Consider the following 25,736-nt stretch of genomic DNA (forward strand, 5'->3'; position numbering starts at 1 on the left):
TAGAGCTAAAGCTAGAGCAAGAGCAAGAGCATTCTCTCATGGTCTTTTAGTGTAAACGAAAATTCGTACTCAGTATTGTTCAGTAATAGAACATTGCATATAATCTTTTCGAACGCACAAAATAATGCTCGAAACAACGATATAATGCTCTTCTCCTGTTTAGGGCCGATTTTTCAATGCTTGGATAAAACTTATCCGTCCAATAAAGTATTACACGATAATATTAAAATGTCACGTAAACTGTCAAATACGGGCAATTAGAATACGTTGTGGAATACGTTTTTAAAATGGTAGTTTTATACATTATTCGACGAATAAGTTTTATCCAAGCATTGAAAAATCGGCCCTTACTCTAAAATAATTTGACATAGTGGGTTAGAATGAGCATTCGCTCGTTTGATGTAAATGTACCGTTATAATATGAATAAAAATTCTGAATAACTAAATGAATAACAATAATTAATTAGTGTTTCCTTGTCTTAGATTTTGCGCGCGAAAACAAATTTTAGACTTTTAACGGCCTCGAGACGAGTTAAATATACCTATATTTATAGGTGTCTAATTAATTATTAGTTACTAGCTTTCCGCCCGCGGCTTTCCCTGCATTATCAAAGGAAAACCCATTAGTATTTCCCGTTCCCGTGGGAGTTCTGCAATAAAAAATACCTATCCTATGTCCTTTCTCAGTTCTCAAGCTATCTCTGTATCTAATTTCATCCAAATTAATTCAATAGTTAAGCCGTGAAGAAGAAACAGACAGACAGGCAGAGTTATATATTAGGCATTTATATATTTAAAAAAAGTTAGGAATAATGAATAGGTAAGTACCTATATTTATGACCTTTTGAATACATACATCTATACAATATCAATTTTATAATATACTAGCGGTCCGCCCCGGCTTCGCCCGTGGTACATGTTTACGTTTTCTCTACATAAGAACCATCCTCGTACTTCAAGGAATATAATAAAAAAAGAATTATCGAAATCGTTTCAGCCGTTCTCGAGTTATGCGCTTACCAACACATTTTGCGATTCATTTTTATATATAAGAAGAAGATATATCTCATACAATTATTTTTCCCTATTTCATACTTTTGCTTTGACATCCATACAGACCTTTGTCTCCAAACAACTTATATCAATGTCATAAACGTGTCTAACCCTTTAACACAATAGTTGTGATACGCAGATATAATATGTACCTATACGTGATGACAACGGGTAAATAATAAATACGATTTCCTCACCGTAGGTAATGATAGCACACGTCTGATGCGACCCAAATTGTATTGTTCTATCTCCCCATTTGTGGACTGTGTTTATGCAGTTAAGATTAATGCAGTTATTAATATTTATTTTTAATTTCTGTATGAAATGAATCATTAGGTTCTGACGTTGAGACAGTCCTTGAAAAAATTATATTGAAAATGTTATTTAAATATTGTACATGTATGTTCTGGAAAGAAAGAAATAAATTTATTATTGATTAATACATATTACGTTATAATACACCGGCTGTCCCACCGTGTCGGTGTACTTAGCTGAAAGGGACTAGACCTAGTATATAAAAATATCTAATAGTAAATCTTATAGCATCTTTATATCCTCTCGCTCATAGAGCTAGACCTACTTACTCGTAAACTCCCTAAATTTAGGGAAAGTATCGTTACAACAACACTAGAATGGAACGCAGTGTCCAAATCGGAGTACTGCACAGCGTGCATTTAATTTTACTGGGAATACCCAACCATGGAGAAAAACATTATCTATCCCTTTTTAATACGCTTTTATTAGCTTCACCTGTATGTTTGTATGTAACCGATTTGCATATTGTACAACGACCTCAATATGATTAAATTAATAAAAGGTTCAGTAACATTTCAATTTCAACCCACTGTATATGATCGCTATTAAAGCATGCATTCCTGAAATGTGAACTGCAAAGATTGTGAGGATGGACTTCTCTTTCACAAAAAAGTTATTGGACGGGTTTGGAAGAAATACTTGGCGTCACCCGCGGATTCGTCCACGGCATATCTATGCGATTATACATATAAGTATAATAATATGCATGATTGCATTACATGCAATAACTGCGTTAAAAACAACCGACTTCAAACTTGCACTTGCAACATTTACAAATACAGACAAAAATGCTCATAAAATAAAAACTACTGGGCCTATCCGAATAAAATTTTTATGGGACCAATTCGACACCATCCCGCATCGAACAAAAAAAGAATCACGTAAATCGGTTCAGAAACCACGGAGTAATCGGTGTACATACATAAAAACAAAAAAAACATACCGGCCGAATTGATAACCTCCTCCTTTTTTTGAAGTCGGTTAACAAACACGCATACATGTACAAAAAAACGACCGAATGTATATTATTATTATTATATAGATAACGATAAGCATTATGTTAATTCTTTGTGATAAATGACTCTCCTGTAAATATATCCAAAATTAGATATCTCAACGTTAAATACTTTAAAACGTAATTTTTAACAAAGCAGAACTAAGATTTGCGTATGCACTTATTCTTTTAGCTGTAACACAATTTTAGTTATGTAAGTACAAAACCCGATAGTAAATGATAATATGCTAATTATTAAGTTTTTAAGTATTTATCGGCTCTAAACAATGCATTCAGAAAGCGATATGTTAGTAATTCATGAGTTTATTTTTATTAATCGGACCTAGCTTATAATAAGTAATAACCATAACAAAAAATAATACTCCAATAACTTGAACTGATGAGATTGTCTGATACTATTATTTTCTGTACTTTATACCATGATAGTGCAGTTTTATACCTTCTCCATTAGGAATTGAAAAAGTAAGATTACTTTGAATGTATTAAAGAAACAAATTGCACTCAAGACTTTATAATTCTGAAGACGTGAGATCACTGTACAGTGTAGGCGTGGAAAGTAGTGTATACATTCTTCAAGGGAGCTTTCAAAGTAAACAAACAAGTTTCTTAACTATATCGTTAAAGGTCGATCTTTTGGTAGAGCATTAGATTCAATCTCATCCAATCCATACAAAAATATATTTTACCCATTGTCATTTATAATTTTATAGCATTTACATTTGGATAACTTATGTGCTCCTTGCAAAATTATCACTCAATCAAATTAAGAAATGGCAAACTACTATTTGTAAATCGAATGTTTGTAGGTATTTCATTTATTATTTTCGTCTCGTTTGTAGACATTAAAATTTGTGCTTTAGATCTTTAGAGAAAATACGTAGTCATTGCCAATAAAATAATAATTATAAAAACATAGAATGGAATTATATTATTCTAAACTTGGAACAAAAGTCGAATTTTTTTTAAGTTAGTATTATTGTGAAACTATAAAAAGCACAATTTTAATTCAAAATCAAAATATAGCCACGTAAAGATTTTATTTAGGATTACCTAACTAGCGATCTGAACTCGACTTCAGCCAGGTGGTAAAAATTGGAAAAAGAAGTTACATCGCGGTAAAATTAGCATATTGCTCTGTCTAGCCTCATAACTATCACTAGACTTTTTATAGACTTTCACGTGAATAAAAGAAAAAATAATGTTAATATTATAAAGCTGAAGAGTTTGTTTGTTTGAACGCGCAAATCTTAGGAACTACTGGTCCGATTTGAAAAATTCTTTCGGTATAAGATAGCCCATTTATAGAGGAAGGCTACCAATAGGCTATAATATATCATCACGCTAAGATTAACAAGACTGAGAACTGCGGGTAAAACCGCGGGGTACAGCTAGTTTATAATATAAGTAAGGTATAGGTAACTTGCATAAAAAGTGCAAATTACATTCTCCGCGAATTAAAGACAATGTATATGCAATGGTAAATGTTTATATAAGACAAAAATACTCATTAACCGTGTTTATATTTTAATTACTTTTTCTTATCATTGTTTAATACCTATAAATAATAAGGCAGTTTACTTCATTTCAATTTTGTTATTTTTATAACGATATCCAAAAGCATTTAGTTTTATATTTAGGTAAAATATACACCATTTTTTTTGAAAACTCATAGTTCATAATCTCATAAAATTAGGTGCATTGATGATATTATGGAACCGAAAACCATAATTCAATCGATGCGTGTAATAAATAAATAAATATAGTAGTCTAATTTCGATGTGGATTCATCAAACAAAGGTGTGCGAAAATTATTTGGTATCTAGCAACTATGTACACGGCGATGTTTATACATCATTGTTATTTACCAAGCAGACAGCATGCGTGGCAGATAAATATTAGCCGATCACAATATGATCAGGCCTTGTCACAGGAATTCTACGGAAAGTTACGAGATTCGTTTTTCATCTCAATTTCACGGAGATGGACAAACATGCTTATTGTAAAGGACTGCAATAGTGACGTCCGTGTGTGTAAATATCTTTGAACTGTACAGGGTAGTGTACCTAATCGATAGTAGGTATGTAAAAATATTATGTTTTCATTTTAAACACGCGTTTCTTAGCTTCACCTATATGTTTGTATGTAACTGATTTGTTTGTATGCGTAAACGACTCCATTAGACTAAATTTTGACGCACTGTAAACGGACAGATTTAATTCAAATATTGTATCTACCTACACTTATCAAGGATCGTTGACAATAAAATATTTTCATGGGTTAATAAGAGATTTTTTTTAACAAAGGGCCGATTTTTCAATGCTTGGATAAAACTTATCCGTCGAATAAAGTATTACACGAATAAACAAGAATTATTAAAAATTAAAATGTCACGTAAACGGTAAACTGTCAAATACGGGCAATAAGAATACGTTTTTAAAATGGTAGTTTTATACATTATTCGACGAATAAGTTTTATCCAAGCATTGAAAAATCGGCCCTTAGTATATTAATTACTTAGAATTATAATTTTTTGCACTACTGCGACTACTTTGTGTACTTATAGGATAGGAAAGTATGTGTACATTTTCTTCTTTGATTTCGACAAAAATCAACGATTGGAATAAGGCTGATAGTGAATTGTTATAGCATTAATTACATTGACTTTCATTTTAACTAAAAACCTCGAGTTCTGGAAATCGAATATTCGTCTATATTATTTATTTTTAAAGTGAAACTTTTATTACATCGTCTCAAAGTTTTTGGTCTGTGTAGCGCATGTCGCGTGTATCGCGGCTGACGAGTAGGTATACCTACTCGGCAGCCGACCGTCACGCGACATGCGCTACACAAAGCAGTGTTCGGAACCGTTCGAACAGTTTCACTTTTACCGTGGTTTCATAAAACCACACAACATTTTTTTTTTCTTCTACGTTATTTTATTCAAAATAAATATTTTAAACGATGTTGTTACATGTTTAAATTAAACAAAAAAAAAACATTTTATAATATAAATGCAAATGTAAAATAAGACCTACCTACGTATAGAAAATGGTGATTATAAAAAGTACTGTGAAGATTGTTTAAATAATTTTTTAATCATTTTTAAAAGGGACCCTTAGTTCCTGAGATTAGCACGTACAACCAAGCAAACAAACTCCAGCTTTATAATATTAGTATGTAAGTATGTATAGAAATTCTCACAAAAGTCTTAGGATGAGGTTGGAAGATGGATTACACTACAACAAAACCATTAAAGTAATGGATTCAGGATTTCCTAATGTCTATAATTTTTAGGAAAATACGCACCTATAGATTTTTTACTTATCAATAAAATCCCATAGAATATTCTCGATCTTGTGAGGATGAATGTATTCAACATATTTCCAGTTTTATTATAGCAATTGCACAATGCTGATGTTGATACCAGAAACAAGTTGTAAACTAAATATTCATAGTGCATCGTTATGCATTCGCAATGCACTGTGTCATATTATTTTATAATTCCATTAAGGGCCGATTTTTCAATGCTTGGATAAAACTTATCCGTCCAATAAAGTATTACGCGATAATATTAAAATGTCACGCAAACTGTCAAATACGGGCAATTAGAATACGTTTTTAAAATGGTAGTTTTATACGTTATTCGACGAATAAGTTTTAACCAAGGATTGAAAAATCAGCCCTAATAGAAAGGAAACGTGAGCTTTATTGCTTTAAAAAAGGTCGCTTTTTTGTATCTGTAAACTAAATAATATAAATGCGAAAGTAACTTTGTAACGTCTGTTTGTCTGAGTCTTCTTCACGCCTCAACCACTAAACCGATTTGGATGAAATTTGGTAAAGATATAACAGAAGTAGTGAGACTTGAGAAAGGACATTGGTTGAAATCCTAGAAATCACACGGAAACGCGGGTGTTTCTTTGACTAAGCAATGGCAAAGTCACGGGCGGAAATCTATACATATAATAAAATCGTAGGAAAGTCAAAACTGTACATTGAATATTTTTTTAAAAGAATACATATTCCATGATCTATAATCGATATAGAAGCCAAAAATATAGTTTTTAGAATTTTTGTCTGTTTGTCTGTTTGTCTGTTTGTCTGTTTGTCTGTATGTTTGTCCGAGCTAATCTCGAAAAGTACTGCATAGATTGACTTCAAATTTTGCATGAATATTACTAACAGGTCGAGTGAGGTTTTTTTAAACATATTATCATGCTATCACCTCCCGGGGAGGAGCTGTGAACCTTTACTTTTCTTACGTATTCCGTGTACTACGACAGCGTACAATCTAAAGACTCATGTTTAAATGTTGTTTTTGAGTAAGCCATGCTATTATCTAGCTTTACACTATAAAAACTACGTCATTTACGTAATTTGGGCAGAGAAACTGTTTAATGAATCTTAGTACTATAAAGACAAATTTGATTCAGCGCCATCTATGAGATTTCGTAAAAATCAAATCAATTTACATGTTAACACTACTGAACACAATGTTAAAAATTAATAATTTAAATATAATTATGTTAGTTATTTATTTAACTCTTTAACCCATAATAAATCTTCCCTTCCCTATAAGGTGCGCTTATAATTCGTGTGAATATACTACATTTTTAAAAGTGAGGGTAGATGTATATTATTTTAAGTCAAACTAGACACCATTACAGTTAATCTAATATTGATTGTGTTCATTGGTTACATTTTTAAAAATCTTCGTGTTTTAATAATTCGATCACGAGGCGGGACTCTAATACAAAAAGGTTAGTTCGTTGATAATTATTATTCCTTCATCATTTACATGTTGTTAGTAAAAAATAATATACTTTGACTGTTAATACTTTTGTTCAGTATTTATCTATATGATTATTGCTTGGTAATTAATATATTTTCATGTCGTATACCTAATTATAAACATAAGTGTGATGTGAAACTAGCTGGATTTATTTTTACACACTCACAGTCTTATATTTTGTGTTAATGTTAAAATAAATATTTCCTTTTTTCTGATGGTGTTGCCATCGAATTAAACCGCGCTGTCGTTTCGTTCACAAAAAGTCATGTTATTAGGACCGAATATGTAGCCGCCTCAACTTACGGAAACGAGAGTAACCTGCGTTGTCTGTTAGTTATTGTATAGTCGAATTTAACGTTACATGGAAATTGGAATCTAAATATATGTATACCTACTTATATTAAATCTGTAGAGGTCAATTCTGCACATGAAATATATTTCCTAAATAACTATTATCTATATCTACATATAATAAAATCGTAGGAAAGTCAAAACTGTACATTGAATATTTTTTTAAAAGAATACATAATTCATGATCTATAATCGATATAGAAGCCAAAAACATAGTTTTTAGAATTTTTGTCTGTTTGTCGGTTTGTCTGTTTGTCTGTTTGTCTGTATGTTTGACCGGGCTAATCTCGAAAAGTACTGCATAGATTGACTTCAAATTTTGCATGAATATTACTAACAGGTCGGGTCAGGCTATAGGCTACATATTATCAAGCTATCACCTGCGGGGGAGGAGCTGTGAACCTTTATTCTTCTTACGTATTCTCTGTACTACGATAGCGTACAATCTAAAGACTCATGTTTAAATGTTGTTTTTGAGTAAGCCATACTATTGTCTACCTTTACACTATAAAAACTACGTCATTTAAGTAATTTTGGCAGAGAAACAGTATAATGAATCTTAGTAGTATAAAGACAAATTTAAAACAGCGCCATCTATGAGATTTCATTAAAATCAAATCAATTTACATAATATTAACGCTTCTTGGAAATTCATAATTTAAATATTATGATGTTGGTGAGGTTGTTTTTTTTAAAGTTAAATAAATAATTCATATCTTCCCAGAGTCCATTTCAGGTGCGCTTATATTTCATGTGAATATATGTACTAAATTTTTATAAGTGAGGGTAGATGTTTATTATTTGATGTCAAACAAGACACCATTACAGTTAATATAGGTAATAGTAGATAACAGTGATTGTGTTCATTCGTTACATTGTTATAAATCTTCAGCTTTTTTTTTAATTTTCGCCTTCTTGCGTTCCCACAAAAGATAAGTTGTAACTTTTGTATTTATTCTTTATAATTATAATTATATAGTTATACTCATGTTTTATTAGTTAAAGTTAAGTATGACAAAATAAGAAAATGATGAAATTTTATTTTTATGTAGGTATAACTTTTACAAGACTATAAAGAAGGTCACTTTAGTTCTTGTCTACATATAATAAAATCGTAGGAAAGTCAAAACTGTACATTGAATATTTTTTTAAAAGAATACATAATTCATGATCTATAATCGATATAGAAGCCAAAAACATAGTTTTTAGAATTTTTGTCTGTTTGTCGGTTTGTCTGTTTGTCTGTTTGTCTGTATGTTTGACCGGGCTAATCTCGAAAAGTACTGCATAGATTGACTTCAAATTTTGCATGAATATTACTAACAGGTCGGGTCAGGCTATAGGCTACATATTATCAAGCTATCACCTGCGGGGGAGGAGCTGTGAACCTTTATTCTTCTTACGTATTCTCTGTACTACGATAGCGTACAATCTAAAGACTCATGTTTAAATGTTGTTTTTGAGTAAGCCATACTATTGTCTACCTTTACACTATAAAAACTACGTCATTTAAGTAATTTTGGCAGAGAAACAGTATAATGAATCTTAGTAGTATAAAGACAAATTTAAAACAGCGCCATCTATGAGATTTCATTAAAATCAAATCAATTTACATAATATTAACGCTTCTTGGAAATTCATAATTTAAATATTATGATGTTGGTGAGGTTGTTTTTTTTAAAGTTAAATAAATAATTCATATCTTCCCAGAGTCCATTTCAGGTGCGCTTATATTTCATGTGAATATATGTACTAAATTTTTATAAGTGAGGGTAGATGTTTATTATTTGATGTCAAACAAGACACCATTACAGTTAATATAGGTAATAGTAGATAACAGTGATTGTGTTCATTCGTTACATTGTTATAAATCTTCAGCTTTTTTTTTAATTTTCGCCTTCTTGCGTTCCCACAAAAGATAAGTTGTAACTTTTGTATTTATTCTTTATAATTATAATTATATAGTTATACTCATGTTTTATTAGTTAAAGTTAAGTATGACAAAATAAGAAAATGATGAAATTTTATTTTTATGTAGGTATAACTTTTACAAGACTATAAAGAAGGTCACTTTAGTTCTTGATAAAACTTTATTTGTTAGTAGCTTTTTAATAAAATAAGGTACGGTTATCTTTTGATTTTTTTTATTAACAGATTCAATGTTAATAAAAATTGGCGATTTGCGTGAGGATGTAGTGGAAATTAGTAACCTTGCGCGTGGTCAATCATCAATCATCAATACATATAATAAAATTCTAGAAAAGTGATGTCTGTACAATGAAAATATGTAAAAAAAATTAGCAGGGGTTAAATTATTAAATCGATCCCAAACCCAAAACTGTAGTTAAAGCATATTTTCCGACGCTGGTTCTTAGATAAAGTGTATCAAAATCGGTTCATCCATTTATTATACCTTTATAGGGGTAAAAGTGGGAATGTGGGAAAAAATATTAGTTATATTTTTATCCAATTCGGTTTATCCATTACAGCTTCTATTAGATTACAGCGGTAAAAGTGGGAATGAACAATAATGGAATGTTGTCAAATAATATACTCAAGCGGTAGATATATCAAAATATGAAAGAGCAACGTGTGAATTACAATTAATAATGTTTTATCGAAATCGGTTCATCCGTTTATTACATATAGGGCACTTTAGGGGTGACAGTGGTTAGATAAATAAACCAAATGGAGCATCAAACGACAGGATATGACGTGTACATATAGGTACAATTAGATAATATGGTTTACATCAAAATCGGTTATCCCATTTACTAGGGGTGGAAAGGGAATGGGTTGAAAGTCTATTAAAGAAGAGGGGGATATGGGAGCGAGAGGATAGCCACACACTGGAAATTTTGAACTCTACTCAAAGCCACATAGGCCTGGCCCTTGGCAATTTTTTTTCCTAAAGATACCACTTCTTTTGTCACTGTGGTCCATTACAATTTGTGCACGGTTGATGATGATGTCAAGGAGCAACAAACTTATAGATATCAATATGATATAGGAATGTAAAATAGAGGTAGGTCTCGCTTACTTGAAAATAAGAAACCGAAGTTTAAAATTTAAAAATTAAAAAAAAAACCAACGCAACGAATGTAAAGGAATAAATAATAATTTTACAAACTTCCCGAGGATCTTTAAAATTAAGTACCATTATAAAAAAAATATAATATATGATATGATAATGATGGTATGGCAGCTCCGACGACTTTGTTTTTTTATTTTTATAAATATTTAAAATGGTATTTATTAATTTTTATTGCACGGTCTAAACGGTTTAGTTACTACAGGCGTGAGACAGGAAAGATCTGCAGGCCGAGACGGCAGAGATTAGAATAAACGCTATGGAATAGAAACTGCTATCGCTAATTATTATTGACATAAGCTCATCACATTTTAGTAATGGTTCGGTCACACTACCAAAATTACGACGACGACAACGACCAAAATTCTCATCCAGACCAAATTTGTTCAAAATAAAATATTAAAATTTCCCGTCATACTGGTACTCGGAAGAAAAAAATTTCGAGGTCAATTAATAAAAAATAGATTTTTTTCGATTTTCTAGGAGCTACCGTTTCTACGAAAAATCTATTTATTCATTCATTCAAAAAAAAAAATTCCAAGCACCAGAACGACAGGAAATTTTAATATTTTATTCTAATTGTGTTTAGCACTATTTTGTTAAATTGCGACTGGATGAAAATTTTGTTTGTGGTCGTCGTCGTCGTTGGTAGGGTGAACAAATCCTTAGCAAAACATCATACGCTTATGTCAATTATTAGTATCGATAGCGGATTCTATTCCTTTGCGTTTTGACGTTTGTCTCGGCGCTCAGTTGCTTCACGATTTATTAACAAAAACATCCATACAAGGAAGGAAGAAAAATAAATTTGCTCCCTTCCCCTCTGGTGCCTAAAAATAAATTTTACGTAGAAAATTAATTAGGTATTTATTTTTTTATTTTTTAGCTCAGTTTAGTAATAAATTTTACTAATAGTTCTTTGTATTATTTATGGTAGTACGTGTTTTTCCTTTAAATTCAATAAAAAAGAAGGGTTGCACTCCGGGAGTGCCGGCAGAAGTGAATACTTGATTATTAACGTTGAGCATGTTTGATATTTTGGAATGGTATTCGTCTTACGCTTTTTCGATCAGGTCACGTGTCCTGACGCGAGTTTAAGATTTTATACCCATTACAGAAAAAGTGCTCAACGCCGCTAAAGAAGTTTTCACTTCAAAAATTAAATAGTAACTACTATACAGTCACTATTCCACGCGGACGAAGTCGCGGGCACAGCTAGTCTAATATAATATAATAAATTCGTGAATGACGAATAAATCAGTCTTTTAAACTGGCAATGCATCAAATATGTATATTGCATACAAATCTTAAGTGCATAAATAATACAAAATTACTTTACATTTCAATTGAATGCAATATTGTATTGAATTTACATATTTATCCATAAGGTCTCCACTCTATGTATCTCTATGTAAATCATAGATCTCACTCTGTGTTGGATTTGAATCGATTTGTCGACTTATTGCGTTTTGAAATAATAATAAACATAGACAAATAATTAATTTAATTCACAGTTACACATAACTTAAGCATTTATAAAAATAAATATAAGTATAAAATGGAGCTAATAAAAGCGTGTTCGGTGTTAATAAGATATTTTTAAGAATTCTTAGACTAAAAAATAAGTGATGCAAATAAGTAATTCCAAAACTCTACAGGGCATTTAGTACGGTTCTTTAAAAATGTATACAATAGTTGTTCTATCGACAAAGCAGTAGGTTGTTTTATTGTGTACCTCGTCAAGCAATATATTCACTGAATTATATTAATAACCGTAACTAATGTGTGCCTTTAACTACATGGGTAAGTTTAACTTATTTTCTGAAGTATTTTTGTTTATGCCGAACTCTATATAATATTATTTGAAAGCAAAGGATTATATGGACATGACAACTTCAATATTTTTGGGGTTCCGTAACCAAAAGTAAAATTAATGTACTGTTACCGTCTGCCTGTCACCAGGCTGTATCTCATGAACCGTGATAATAATACATTTAGTGTAGCGGTGTGTAGGGAGATGAAATAAAGATTGCAGCCAATAGAAATTATATATTCCTCCAAGTTGAAAATTTCAGAGATGTTGCATTTCTGTTGCCGCTATAACAACAAAATAATAGAAATTTACGATTAAGCAAAGTTTGACGCGGTTATAAATTGGAGGGGAATATTTTTTGGAAAACGTTCAGTTGTACGGAACCCATTACTTTTAATTCAAATTTAATCAAAAGATCCACTTTGGTAGCCCAATATTTTTTTTATATGAGACGATATAATTGCAATTTCTTCGTGATTTTGCGATAATTTTACACATGTTGAATTTATCGAAAACGTTCGCCAAAAATATAATAGCGATGCAAATATATTTATGAATAATTTATTATCTTAGTAAACTCTTCTGCTTTTGTTATATTTCTTTGTACTCTAATCAATTTGTAACAGCCATAAAAGCTTTAAAGAGACATATGTTTGAATACAATGCATTTACCCCAATGTTTGAATTAAAACACGCTATGGTATGAATACAAAAATATATTTTTTCTGCGGAGGAATAACCATTATTAAGAGCCGAATGAAAATTTCTGAAATATGTTTAAACTATGTGGTTGTTTTATGTTAAACTATACTTTGTAAAATCAATTTGATCAGAAATCAGGATATATTGCGTAGGAATGTCACATCAGGGAAGTGAACTAAGATTTCATTACATTGTTAACTAATTTTTCAATCATTTTCCTGATTACTTCATCAGACCTGACTTGTTGACAATGGGCCTACCTCCTTTAGAACCAAATAAAAAATTCCTTAATAGTGTTACAATTGTCGAAAGCATCGTCTAACATACACAAAAAAATACATAGAAACTAGCACAGAGTGCTTATTTTGTGGTTTTGCAAGACGGTTAAAAAGGCGCGATGTTTACTTTTGAAATATTCTGTAAAATCGTATTTTCAACCGACATTAAAAAAGAGGAGGTCTCAATTTGAATGTTTATTTTTTGTTTGGTTTTGTTGCCTCAGAACTTACGATTGGGTGACGGTTGTGTTAATTTGTTTTTGTTTGTAAAGTAGTGCCTTCTGGTTGCTCCCATTAAAATATTGATCCAGTTATAACTATTTGAAGTCAGTGAAGATTCTAAAAAGTATTCTAATAATCACTTATTTTGATCTAGTTTATTAGGCGTAGGATCTATGAAGTACGATTTTATTTACCAGATGTGTAGCGAAATAATCTTCTTATATGAAGCGGAATATTTGGCAGTAACTAATGAGGTAGTGTAAGTATTTAACATTATGTTAATTAGTGACGTGTGTTGTTTATAGGGAAATTAAATACCGAGGTAATTAGATACAATCCAATACATTAACAGGAGCACGGGGAAGATTTCCCGATAAAGTTTAGCGATAGGTTTGGTTTTTGCAGAATTATATAAATTACTAGCGACACGCCCGCGGCTGCGCCCGCTTAGTCTGAACCCAATAAATGATATCCTAAAACCTTCCTCGAGAATCACTCTATCTTTAAAAAAACCGCATCAAAATCCGTTGTGCAGTTTTAAAGATTTAAGCATACATAGGGACATACGGACAGAGAAAGCGACTTTGTTTTACCTATACTATGTAGCTTATCAAACATATTTCTCCAAATATTATTTATAATGATCCTCTTATTGTAGATGTACGAAACGATGTATAAATATATAAAAAAGACGGGTTGCACTCCGGGAGTGCCGGCAGAAGTGAAAACTTGATTATTAACGTTGAGCATGTTTGATATTTTGGAATGGTATCCGTCTTACGCTTTTTCGATCAGGATTTTATACCCATTACAGAAAAAGTGCTCAACGCCGCTAAAGAAGTTTTCACTTCAAAAATAAATACTTAAAACAGTTAAAATAAATTGGAAAATTATTATCGCAACTTCAAATTGAACGAATACCTTGAACAAATTATTTTTGTTTGGTGTTTTATAGACATTTTTAAGACTATTTCTTGTATATTTTTCCTATAACTAACAGTTTCTGAATTAAATACTGAAATTCAAATTGGAGATACCTTTAGACTTGATTTTGACCCACATTTAACGAACAGATTTCATTAATTAAAACTCTGTACAAGCTTAACAAGGATCAGTGACAATACAATAATTTCATGAGTAAGCTAAGTAATACAAAAAATGATAATTAGATTGATAAAATTAAGATATGTTATAAGAAAAAGTTCAATCAAAACTTCGACGACATGACATCCGCCATCCCGCACTTGGCCAGCGTGGTGGATTATGGCCTGTACCCTCATAGGAGGCTAGTGTCCCAGCAGTGGGAACGTATATGGGCTGATGATGATGATGATGATAAAAAAAGGTTTGATCCAGTATTAAATCGCTCTATTTTCCAAGCATATACCGGCATAGTTCACATAAAAAATTGTTGTTATTATGCTCACCTATATTATTTGCAAAGAATATATAAACGTTTCACGTAACATATTATTATTATTAAACATAATCTTGATAAGAGATATGTTGACGACTATTTTAGATCAAATCTCTTAGTGTTGGATGAATTTTAAATGTTACAGGATACTTTTAGTGATTTACTTATTCTTTATTGGGTCTGACACCTCAAGAATTAGATCTGTAGATATATACCTATTATGACTATTATATATACCGATGTATAGGATCTAATTCTTGATAAACCACTTTTCAAAAGTTCTGTATTCCCGTAATAATTCGAAATGGAAGCAACATGAAATTATTGATTTGATATAAACTCATAAGGTAAGAGCTTAATGAATAATGATTATACAAGTAAGGCTTTTGAGGAACGTAGGATGAAGTAAATTGAGTATGTTAGAATTAATGACGGTATAAAACAGAATAAGGGAAGTGTATTTAGAAGAGATAAACCATAATGAGTTCTAATTTATTTAAATAACAATGTTCGTGTATCAAATAAGATTAGTGTGTCAATTTAACCTTTAAACTGTGATAAATTAAATGTAAATAATAAATCTTGAACTAGATTTATTATATTTGAAACGTGTGCTTCTTTGTACCTTCATCGATAAATATTATTGTTAAACATATGACAAAATAATTCGCTCAAATGTAAATGATCAATTAGTATAGTTTTTAATTACGAATGAAGCTAAAACAATCGGCTATTAATTAACTAAAATCATTATTGTTTAATGTTTCAATTACGCAGAGGCAGCGGTTTACGCAAAAACAAATGTATCTAAAATTTAAATGAGACAATTGCTACCTATTGCAGTTATTATTTATTTAACATCTATGTTAAGTTGAAAACATTTAGTATTGTGAAATAAATAATAAGTACTACCTATCTATCTTAAAGTAAAGCTAGAGCATGTTTACTTCTTTATTATTATGTTAAACTCGTAAAACCTATATTGAAATAATGTGCGAAATTTTCTTATGTAGAGTCATTAATATGTTGCGATTTATACAACAGTACTGAAAACAAGAGAATTTACGTTTTGCCATAAAAAGAAAATAAAATGAAGCGATCCGAACACATGTGGTGAATTTTTACGATAATAATATTCCGTCTATGATGAAAACTGCTTTCATATAAAATGTATTCAAATATATTAAGAGTAATTGTTTCGCGACGGTTACGCTACGTTAGATATAAAAAATAATCAGCATCTGACTAACATTAGTTCAATGTCTTATATATACGAAATAATAAAACTTTCTTACCTAGGACTGGTCCGACGATTAGCATATACGCGAACATGATCAAAATAATTTGAAGACGACGAAAGCCCTCCCTTGGCTTGAAAGCCACGTTCACTGTCGCAATGAGATCCTTCACAGAAAATGACAGAGATTCAGTTTGATCAGTGTCCACTGTCTTCTTGGTCTTCTCCTTCAGTCTGAGCACAATATACACGAAACCCGTCAGATAGAAAGCGCACGCAACGGTAAATACACCATAGTAGCCGAATCGTTTTGTCATAATACCACTAAGAGCTAGGCCGATCGGTCTACTCAGTGTCAATATAGCCGTTATAATCCCTAAACGAAAAGTCCGTTCGGATTCACTAGTGATGTCTGTGATATAACTGTACACCGCCATGGTCATAGCAACACGTCCACCGGCCAGAGCCGGTGGGAGACCTTCGATCACAGCAGTCTCGTTAACACCGACTTGACGAAAAAACACTGTGCTTAGAATTATCCCAACGACTGAAATCAACTTTCCGAGTATAGGTAATACCATGAACCTTTTTCTGTTTCCTGTTCGATCGCTCCACGCACCCACAAACAAGGCTAATATCCCAGGCACGGCAGTCTGCAGAGGGAAACTCCAAGCCGTCATACTGGCTACCATTTTTTGTACATTTTGTTCCTGCTCCGTGAGGTTGTGCGTCCGTCCTTGCATAATGTTGGTGCATGTTTTATCGTCATAGTTTAAATTTACGAGGCAAGATTTCTCTAAGCATAAATTCTGCACAGCCAGTCCCGCTAACACACTAGGTAAAACGTAACATACCACATACGGTTCCACAGTAATTTTAGATCTAAACGACCATGAGTTTTTAATGATCTCTTTAATCCTTCTGCTGAGTTTTCCCTCTCTCTTTTTAATTTCGCCGCCGAACGATTTACTGCACTTGCATGTTTCTACATTCACAATCTTTTCCCCGGGCACTTCGACCCGCAACGTCATTTTCGTAATGAATTTTCACTTTATTGTTCATTTGTTTTTAAACATATTACGCAAAAATATACCATAAAAATATGATATGATAATAATTATTGTTGTTATATTTGTTTAAATCATATACATGTACAGTAAGTACTGTGTACTGATATGAATTTTGAAATGATTGCGATCGACGACGCGTGCGACGTTTGAAATTGCTTAGGGTATGAGCGCTGCCTACGAGTGTCGTGGTCGACTTTCAATCGACTACTACCTATCAGCTGGCTGCTGTTACTGTTTAATTTGTACTTTATCATGTTATCACGTGGCCATGTTGTACAGCCGCTGCCGCTTTATGCACAAACTACAGTTAAAAAATGGTCATACGTGAATTTACTCCCATGGCTGACCTTGGCTGCGAATAAGGAGCGATAAAAATATCCCATTATAAACTTTTTCACGCTTTTTACTATTTTATTTCATAATCTTAACACGTTTGAATATTGATTGCATCTAAGAATCACGTACGAATACGTCCTAATTTTTCCCATAATGTCGGTCAAGATGAAAATTGCGCAACACTTTAAGACTTATTGTCAAACATATTATCGTGAATGGGTCCATAGTCAAAAAGCAATTTTTGTTCCAAGGTTTCTAATTAATTTTTGCTCATTTTATAGTCATGTTTTGTATAAACTATGTTTAAATTTATATTTTATTTTTGCATGTAAGCCATATTCTTGAGTTTAGAATAGAGGTGAGCGATACGACTTCTAATTTTTGAAAATTTGATATTGTTTTTTTTTTTATTAATCCGAAAAAAATATATTTACTAACTAGCTTCCGCCCACGACTTTGTACGTGCATCCCTGTTTTTCCCCGTTCCCGCAAGAATTTCGGGAAATCCATTCTTAGCGGATGCCTACGTCCTAACATATACCTGCATCATGCATGCCAAATTTCAGCCCGATACGTCCAGTGGTTTGGGCTGTGCGTTGATAGATCACTATATCAGTCACCTTTGAGTTTTATATATTATATAGATTGAAAATCTACGTTCGTTACTTGAGTTGGTTGAAATAAAATTTATAACTTCAAACTAAAACCTTAGATACATACCTTATATACTGGCTCGGGGCCCCGGCCCCGCCCTGGCCATCTTTTCCCCCATATTTTATAGATATAACCCTAATCCAAGTGGAGACTAATACGACCAACAGAAAAATCATTAAATTCGTTCAAAATAAAAAATACTCACTTGTTTAAAAAGTATTCCGAAAAGGTATCATTTCTGTCCTGGAAATAGTGAGTAAATTTCAAAGCTTAATTAGAAACATCTTAAAATTTACTTCATTACTTGAAATTAACTTCAAAATATTGATTTAATAGATGTGGAATGCAGTGACGTAGGCCACTCGCCAAGTTACCCCTGGGCCCTGGGGCAAAAACTTTTTTTTCTTTTTTCCTTTCGATGACCAATGAAAAATAACCGCCATGTAAGTCATAAAAAGTTCACTTTTATCAAGATTTTGTGCTAGGGCTCCAGATTCAAGCTTTTTTGCTTGTTATTTTAAATTTTAAACAAAAACTTATTTTCAGGATCTTCGAATTTAATAATCAGTTATAAACTTTTAATTCTTGAAATCCTTGAATTTATTAAAAAAAGTATATCTAGACCAAAAGTGCTGTTGAGGCTTTTTTATAAAATCTATATTTTAGCATTTCCTTGGATTGCATGGGGATTTAGACCGTTTTGTGTTATTTCCTTACAGTTTTAAAGTTTTTACAGTTTGGTGAATATTTAAACTAGTATTTAAAGTAATAAAAATAAGTAAAGCGTAAAAGGCAATACAACTTAAAGTTACGGATTCAACTAACCACTTGAAACATTTATCGATTAACTTATCTTAATTATTTTTAAGCTCTTAGTGAAAACTTTTTTTACTTAAATGTCCTGTATTTTATTAGGTTCAAAATCACATAAATAACTATTTTAAGATATTTATATAGGTAAGTATATAAAGTTGTCCAAACGTTTGCGAAATTCCGAATTAAATCTAGCTCTATAATTTATTGTATTGACTTAAGTAAGTTCTAGCTACAACTAGTAGTTACAACTACATAACATTAAGATTAATGAAAATCATATTTAGTAATCTGTGGATAGAAACGACCAACGCCTTCTCGTGAACATTAGCAATGAAATACTATATAATGTAAATTTGAAAAAAGTTTAAGAATACATATATACAAAATCGATCTAGAGGCTTTGAAGTTTAAACCCGTGTCTTTCGCCTGTAAAGAGGTGGTTTTATGGGTTCGCGCTTGTGATGGAGACCTGCAGGTCTGGTCATCATTTTAAAATTATTACCTACATATTGTGAAAAATACAGATTCAAATCCCGTCTCGTGGTCGATTTTTTTTAATATTTTAAAATTTTCGCATTTATAAATCATTTGAATGCTATAAAACTAAATAGGATGCTTATGTAAATTTACGAATTTTATATTATTTATCTATTCTCGAGCCTAACCACGGAATTGATTTGATCTTGATTTTGTTTTCGATTTAGATTCAACCTCAATTTAAAATGTTTGCTTTGCAATCAATTCGATTTTATACCCAGACTCTAGCTGTCCCAGCAAACATTGTTCTACCTTTCTTTTATCAGTTAGGTGTATGAAAAATAGATATTGTTCGATTCTTAGACCTACTCGATATGCACACAAAATTTCATGAGAATCGATCCAGCCGTTTTGGAGGAGTATGGTAACAAAATATATAACGATTAGCTCGAGATTTTCGGATGAGATTAATTTCGTTTTAAATCACACAACGATTATGCGCTATAGTATTAATTCAGTGTTCAATCGAATCGATTGTATAGATCTTGGGACTACCTATGTGGAATAGACCCCCTGGTTCAAGTCTAAAAAAATCATGGATAGGTACCCACCGAAATTTAAAATAACTACTTATGCATTATTGCATTTCTTTACATTTGTGTTATTTTTGCATATTTGTTATACCTTGCCTTTGGTAGAACTATATTGTTACTATACTTCATTATTCCGATACAATACAATGCACGTCTTGAATGTATTAATAGCAATGTGATAGCCGATTATTGTTTGGTAATCGGTAATTAGCCATAACGGAATCATTAGCCATTGCCTCACAATACTGATATGTATTAGTCGCTACACTGAATCCAGCATTTATAATAAACCTCAGTAAATAATAAGTACATAAGCTTATCTTTACTAGTTTGTTTGTTTGAACGCGCTAATCTCAGGAACTATTGGTCCGATTTGAAAATTTATTTCGGTAATAGATAGCCCGTTTATTTATCGAGGAAGACTCTATAGCCTCCCTCGATAGATTCCTCATTTGCAAGCCTCTATAGGCTTGCAAGTGCGTAATTGCATGAGCAATGCGGGTGAAACCGCGGAGCACAGCTAGTACCTACTTTATATTAACCGCGGAGCACAGCTAGTACTTTTTAACTTTACGTAGTCCAAGTCTTCTCACGTGAATCTAGAGTTTTTAATCAACTTTTAAAAGAGGAGGTTCTATATTCCACGTCATATATTATTTTTCAACTATTTACTGATATTTATCATCTACTAGCGGTCCGCCCCGGCTTCGCCCGTGGTACATATTTACGTTTTCTCTACATAAAAACCATCCTCGTACTTCAAGGAATATAATAAAAAAAGAATTATCGAAATCGGTTCAGCCGTTCTCGAGTTATGCGCTTACCAACACATTTTGCGATTCATTTTTATATATAAGATCAATTTTCAATTGTTCACGTTCATATTTTAAACGTCTATTAATTCGAAGAAAGAAAAGCAGTGTGGACGTTACTATTTTAAGAAATGTCTAAATTACCCACATATTTCTTCGTCTCCTTTAAGAGCGTTTATATACAACTTTACAGAAAATCATGCGGGTGCGGAACATGGAAGCAAAGAAAAATTAAAGAACCATTTCACATTATTGAAATATTCTGATGTTGCGCTTACACTTTGCCGAATTTAATTTTTATTGTTTATACCTATAAACATATAGGTACACATATACCTACATCTAATTTTCACACGTTTACGTTTTATATTTGACATGGTAATGGAATGGACATGGACTTATTATCATTTTATTTTTCATAAATTATTCTATTAAAACGCTTTGTCTGAGCATTTTGTGTAAAAACTTTTAGTTTCGATTTTATCACGATAAAACACTTTTGACGCTTACTACGTTTTTAATTCCGCAAGAAGTCATATTCCATCGCACGCATACATCTATCTGCTATCGCTATCGCTTCTATGAAAAGAGAAGACAATCAAATTTTTAGCTGCGCCTATGGTTTGATGACAGGGGTGTGTGCGGGAGCCCGCCTGTGTTTAAGATATTTCCTGGGTTTATGCGCAGCCTTAAGTCCCTTAACCCTTAAATAATGAAATGGAACTAAGCCCCGAATGCCCCGGAACTCTGCGTCCGGCCTCACCTTTAAAAAGTAAGGTATGAAAACTTCGTATAAATTATCGGAATGTTGTTTACATTGATAGTCTAAAGCTTTAGCACTCACATAAATTACTTCATAAAAGTACGTAATAAGTACCTATTTCTAACGGAAAATTTAGTATGAATAATATATTTTAATAGCAGGTTTTCACAGGATATTTATAATACACGGAGGAAATCAATTACTTATAGGTGAGGCTATAACACAATATTAATGTGATTGTGATCAGAAAGAAATGAGAATTGTGACAATAAATTATTTAGTGAATATACTTCCTTCTTACACCACAGTGTATTCGGCTATGTTCGGTGCAATCCACAATATTTTTAGGGATAACACTGGATGTGACAAATCTTTGGAGATCTTAGCTCTGCTGCCTATGCTGTTAGGAGGGTTAGGTATCTTACAAATTTTGACAGAGCCCGACTTGCTTAAACTCTAACTCAAACATTTGTTTATTTCGTCTAGAAGCACATTTGAATCGTCATAGTTATTTACCTTCATGTATAGGATAATATCTCATGATAATATTTATTTTGATGACGAGCAACACATATAGAAACTATATATTTTATTTTCCCAAAAAAGAAAGCATTTGCTATCTATATTTAAGGGTCAAGGGAGTCAGTTGTGATCATTTAAATACTTTTGGTATTCTTACAGTTGTCTCACTGTACACTATGTAGTAGAATTCTTTTTATATATTTACAAAAAAGACGGGTTGCACTCCGGGAGTGCCAGCAGAAGTGAAAACTTGATTATTAACGTTGAGCATGTTTGATATTTTGGAATGGTATCCGTCTTACGCTTTTTCGATCAGGTCATGTGTCCTGACGCGAGTTTAAGATTTTATACCCATTACAGAAAAAGTACTCAACGCCGCTAAACAAGTTTTCACTTCAAAAACACAGTCATTTAAATTCTAAAGTAGGTGACACATGACTATGGTACTTACTAGACGAATTAACCAACGAGTTGGAGCCGACGAGTACAATATGGGGGTCTACAAGCGTAGGGAAACACAAACACGTACCATCATAGACCACAGCTTAACATCAAGCGAGATTATGTCAAGTGTTTACATTACACATTTTTTTTACACACTACAAATTAATAAAGTTTGAATGACCCCTCAGGTGATCGACAAGCTGCGTTTCCCGACGAAGCAAGAAGCCCAGCTGAAGAACGAATTACCTATTGACAGTAAAAAAATCGGATTCCGTATATATATATAATTTTACAAACTATGCATTCTTTGTTGGAAATTCAAAATAAAAATAAAATGATTTTTTCACAATTTTTCCTTTATCTGTCCCACAGATCTGTCCTATAAGACGTTGCTTCGTCTCGCTTTATCTTTTGATTGCGTTGGCTAGTTTGATTTTTTTCACAGTTTCCAAGGACCCATGGACTTGAGTATTCAATATAAAATTAGATTGCTGTTTCCTCCGGTCGGACATTTTTTTTTAATACAAAAAAAGAAAGGTCCTATGACTTTGCACGATAAAGTAAATTTATTAGAGATACCTATGATTTTTTAAAGGTTCGAAATAACACACTTATACTATATGAAAAATATATGAGAAAGAAAAATGAAAAATCTGTAAAAAATAAACATCTCTTATATGGCCATATAACTTTACTCTCTCTGTCAATTACTCTTTTGCTATTACATTTAATTTTAAACGCCTGCTACTTAGTTTAGGCAAACATGTATATTCTGTACAAAGTCATCTATCTATATTATTATCATAACGAAAGGGGATAGGTACATATTGTAGATACCATAATAATTATTAGAGCTAGCGCGCACGAGCAACTTTGTCTCCGCAACTATTTTGTCTCTCCCATCAATTGTATGGAGAGTTGCGTCGCTACGTGCGCGCACTTTCATACTAGCCCATGGGTGAAGAGACAAAATAGTTGCGGAGACAAAATAGTTGCGGAGACAAAGTTGCTCGTGCGCGCTAGCTCTTATAGTAGAGCCATTTTAATAGGCAACATTTGACAGTTCAACAAAATTCAACAACGTAACCTTCAACAAGTAATAGAATAACATGATATTTCGTTTTGTTAGAACTGCACATTTGCTTAATTTTTTTCAATTACGATTACCTAATTATAATAATAATGACCGATACAAATAATTTTAAGATTTGATTTTACTGATAAACCATTCCAAACATAATAAACAATTTCTGATTTAAAGTACTGGCGTCGCTACAATTTTGTGTCAATAAACCTTTTACTTTTTAAATACAAGAGATGTTACTGTAAAAATCGAAATCTGACATCTAGTATCTAGTATGCATTGATTACTTGGGAATAAAAATCATCATAAATTTATAAGTGTGTTTCAAGTTCGATTGACAAATGTTTCAAGTCCGTATCAATTAATTCACTTTAATCGATGTTTTTATGCAGGTTACCTCTCTTTGAAAATAAAATTGATAGACGTCCAATATTGTCTATTAAATTGGCTCGACTATAATAATATGTGTACTAAATATAGGTAGGTAGGTACCTAATCTGAAATCTCTACAACGTGCATGTGAAATATTTTTTCCATTCATATTTTATAGAGCCAGTACAAGAAATCATCATCATCAATACGAGAATATTTCGGCTTTTGGATGACACTGTCACAGCAAAATTGGTGTTTAAAAAGGTATGCCGACGCAAAAATTTCCTTTTTTTCAGGGAATTTTCCAAAAAAAAACCTTCAGATCGTCAAATTTTTCAGAAATCTTAACTTATTCTTATACAGATCATATTGTTGTGCTCATGCACGCTCGTGCAATGATATTATAAATTTATATAATAAGTTTGAGTTATTGAAATTAGATAGTAAATCACACTCATCAATCGGTCATTAAATGAAGTTTTACAAGATGGTATTAGTTCTTAATTTTGCCACGACACTATGATTGTGTGAATTATTCTGAATTACTTATATAATATATTTTTTTCTTTAGTACAAAGTCGTTGAAGGTAGTTCATATACATAAATTGAATGTAATTACATTTCCCGATTAATTAATAATACAGTGTAGGTACTATCGCTGCATAATTAAACAATCATAGCCTTCCGTATATTGAGAATTATGGTAATCATAACTATTATGTTGTTGTGCAAATCTCTATATAAATATAATATAACATTCTCGTGTCACCTCCCACACGGCTGGCTAAAATTTTGTGTGACTATAAAACGTAATTTAGTTGAGTTTGATAGGTGGATATTAACCCGACGTTCGCAAGCTTGGGTGTGATACACCCTGACCTACGAAAATCAATCAATATTTTATTTGCGAATTGTTATTATGCTTCATGCGCCTCTGTAGCTGCGCGGGGGGAGGTTAAGAAGCATTTAATGACACCGTTTTGATTATCCATCGCCCGGCGAATGGTGTGGATGAGGTAGAAGTGGTCAATGGGTGCGTGACACCCACGGAATAGATTACTTATTTATCTGTTCCGTGGTGACACCCACTTTGCGCTACTTGTAACGAATTTCAACCAACAAATTTTATCTTCTAATTATGTTACCTATATCATTTTGGTGTATGTTCACTATAAACGTGTAGAATATCGTAAAAACACAACCAATACAGATAATAGCATCTTTTTGAAGAATCTGAAGCCATTTTTCTGGCGAATGTGGTAATGACCGATATACTGATCATGCTAGCAAAATAAGCTTTGAAAATGATATAGAATAGGAGTAGAGAATGCTGCACAGCCAGTAGGATTAGAACCAAATGATTCAAAGTTCAAAACAGATAATGTGTATGTAGCAGGTCGGAAAATATTGTAATTAGTTTATTGGTTTTATCTTAATAAAACAAGGCTTTTTATTTTTAGATTCAAGTAACTATACATATATTTAGAATTTAGATTCAAATATATAA

The 25,736-nt window shown here is 32.1% G+C and overlaps 1 protein-coding gene across 1 annotated transcript in view; it reads right to left on the reverse strand.

Moving 5' to 3' along the window:
- LOC149481660 (putative peptidoglycan muropeptide transporter SLC46) overlaps positions 1–17,579 on the reverse strand; it is a 43,032-nt gene extending 25,453 nt beyond the window's left edge. The window contains exon 1 of the mRNA XM_089704824.1: positions 16,345–17,579. Coding sequence (XP_089560950.1) covers positions 16,345–17,317 — 973 coding nt within the window. The 5' untranslated portion in view covers positions 17,318–17,579. The remainder of the gene's footprint in view (positions 1–16,344) is intronic.
- Between the last annotated feature and the right edge of the window lie 8,157 nt (positions 17,580–25,736).

This window comes from Colias philodice, chromosome 16 (assembly GCF_061535455.1).
Source record: "Colias philodice isolate Cphi_HAF_F1 chromosome 16, ilColPhil1 Martin Lab GWU primary, whole genome shotgun sequence".
NCBI lineage: Eukaryota > Metazoa > Arthropoda > Insecta > Lepidoptera > Pieridae > Colias > Colias philodice.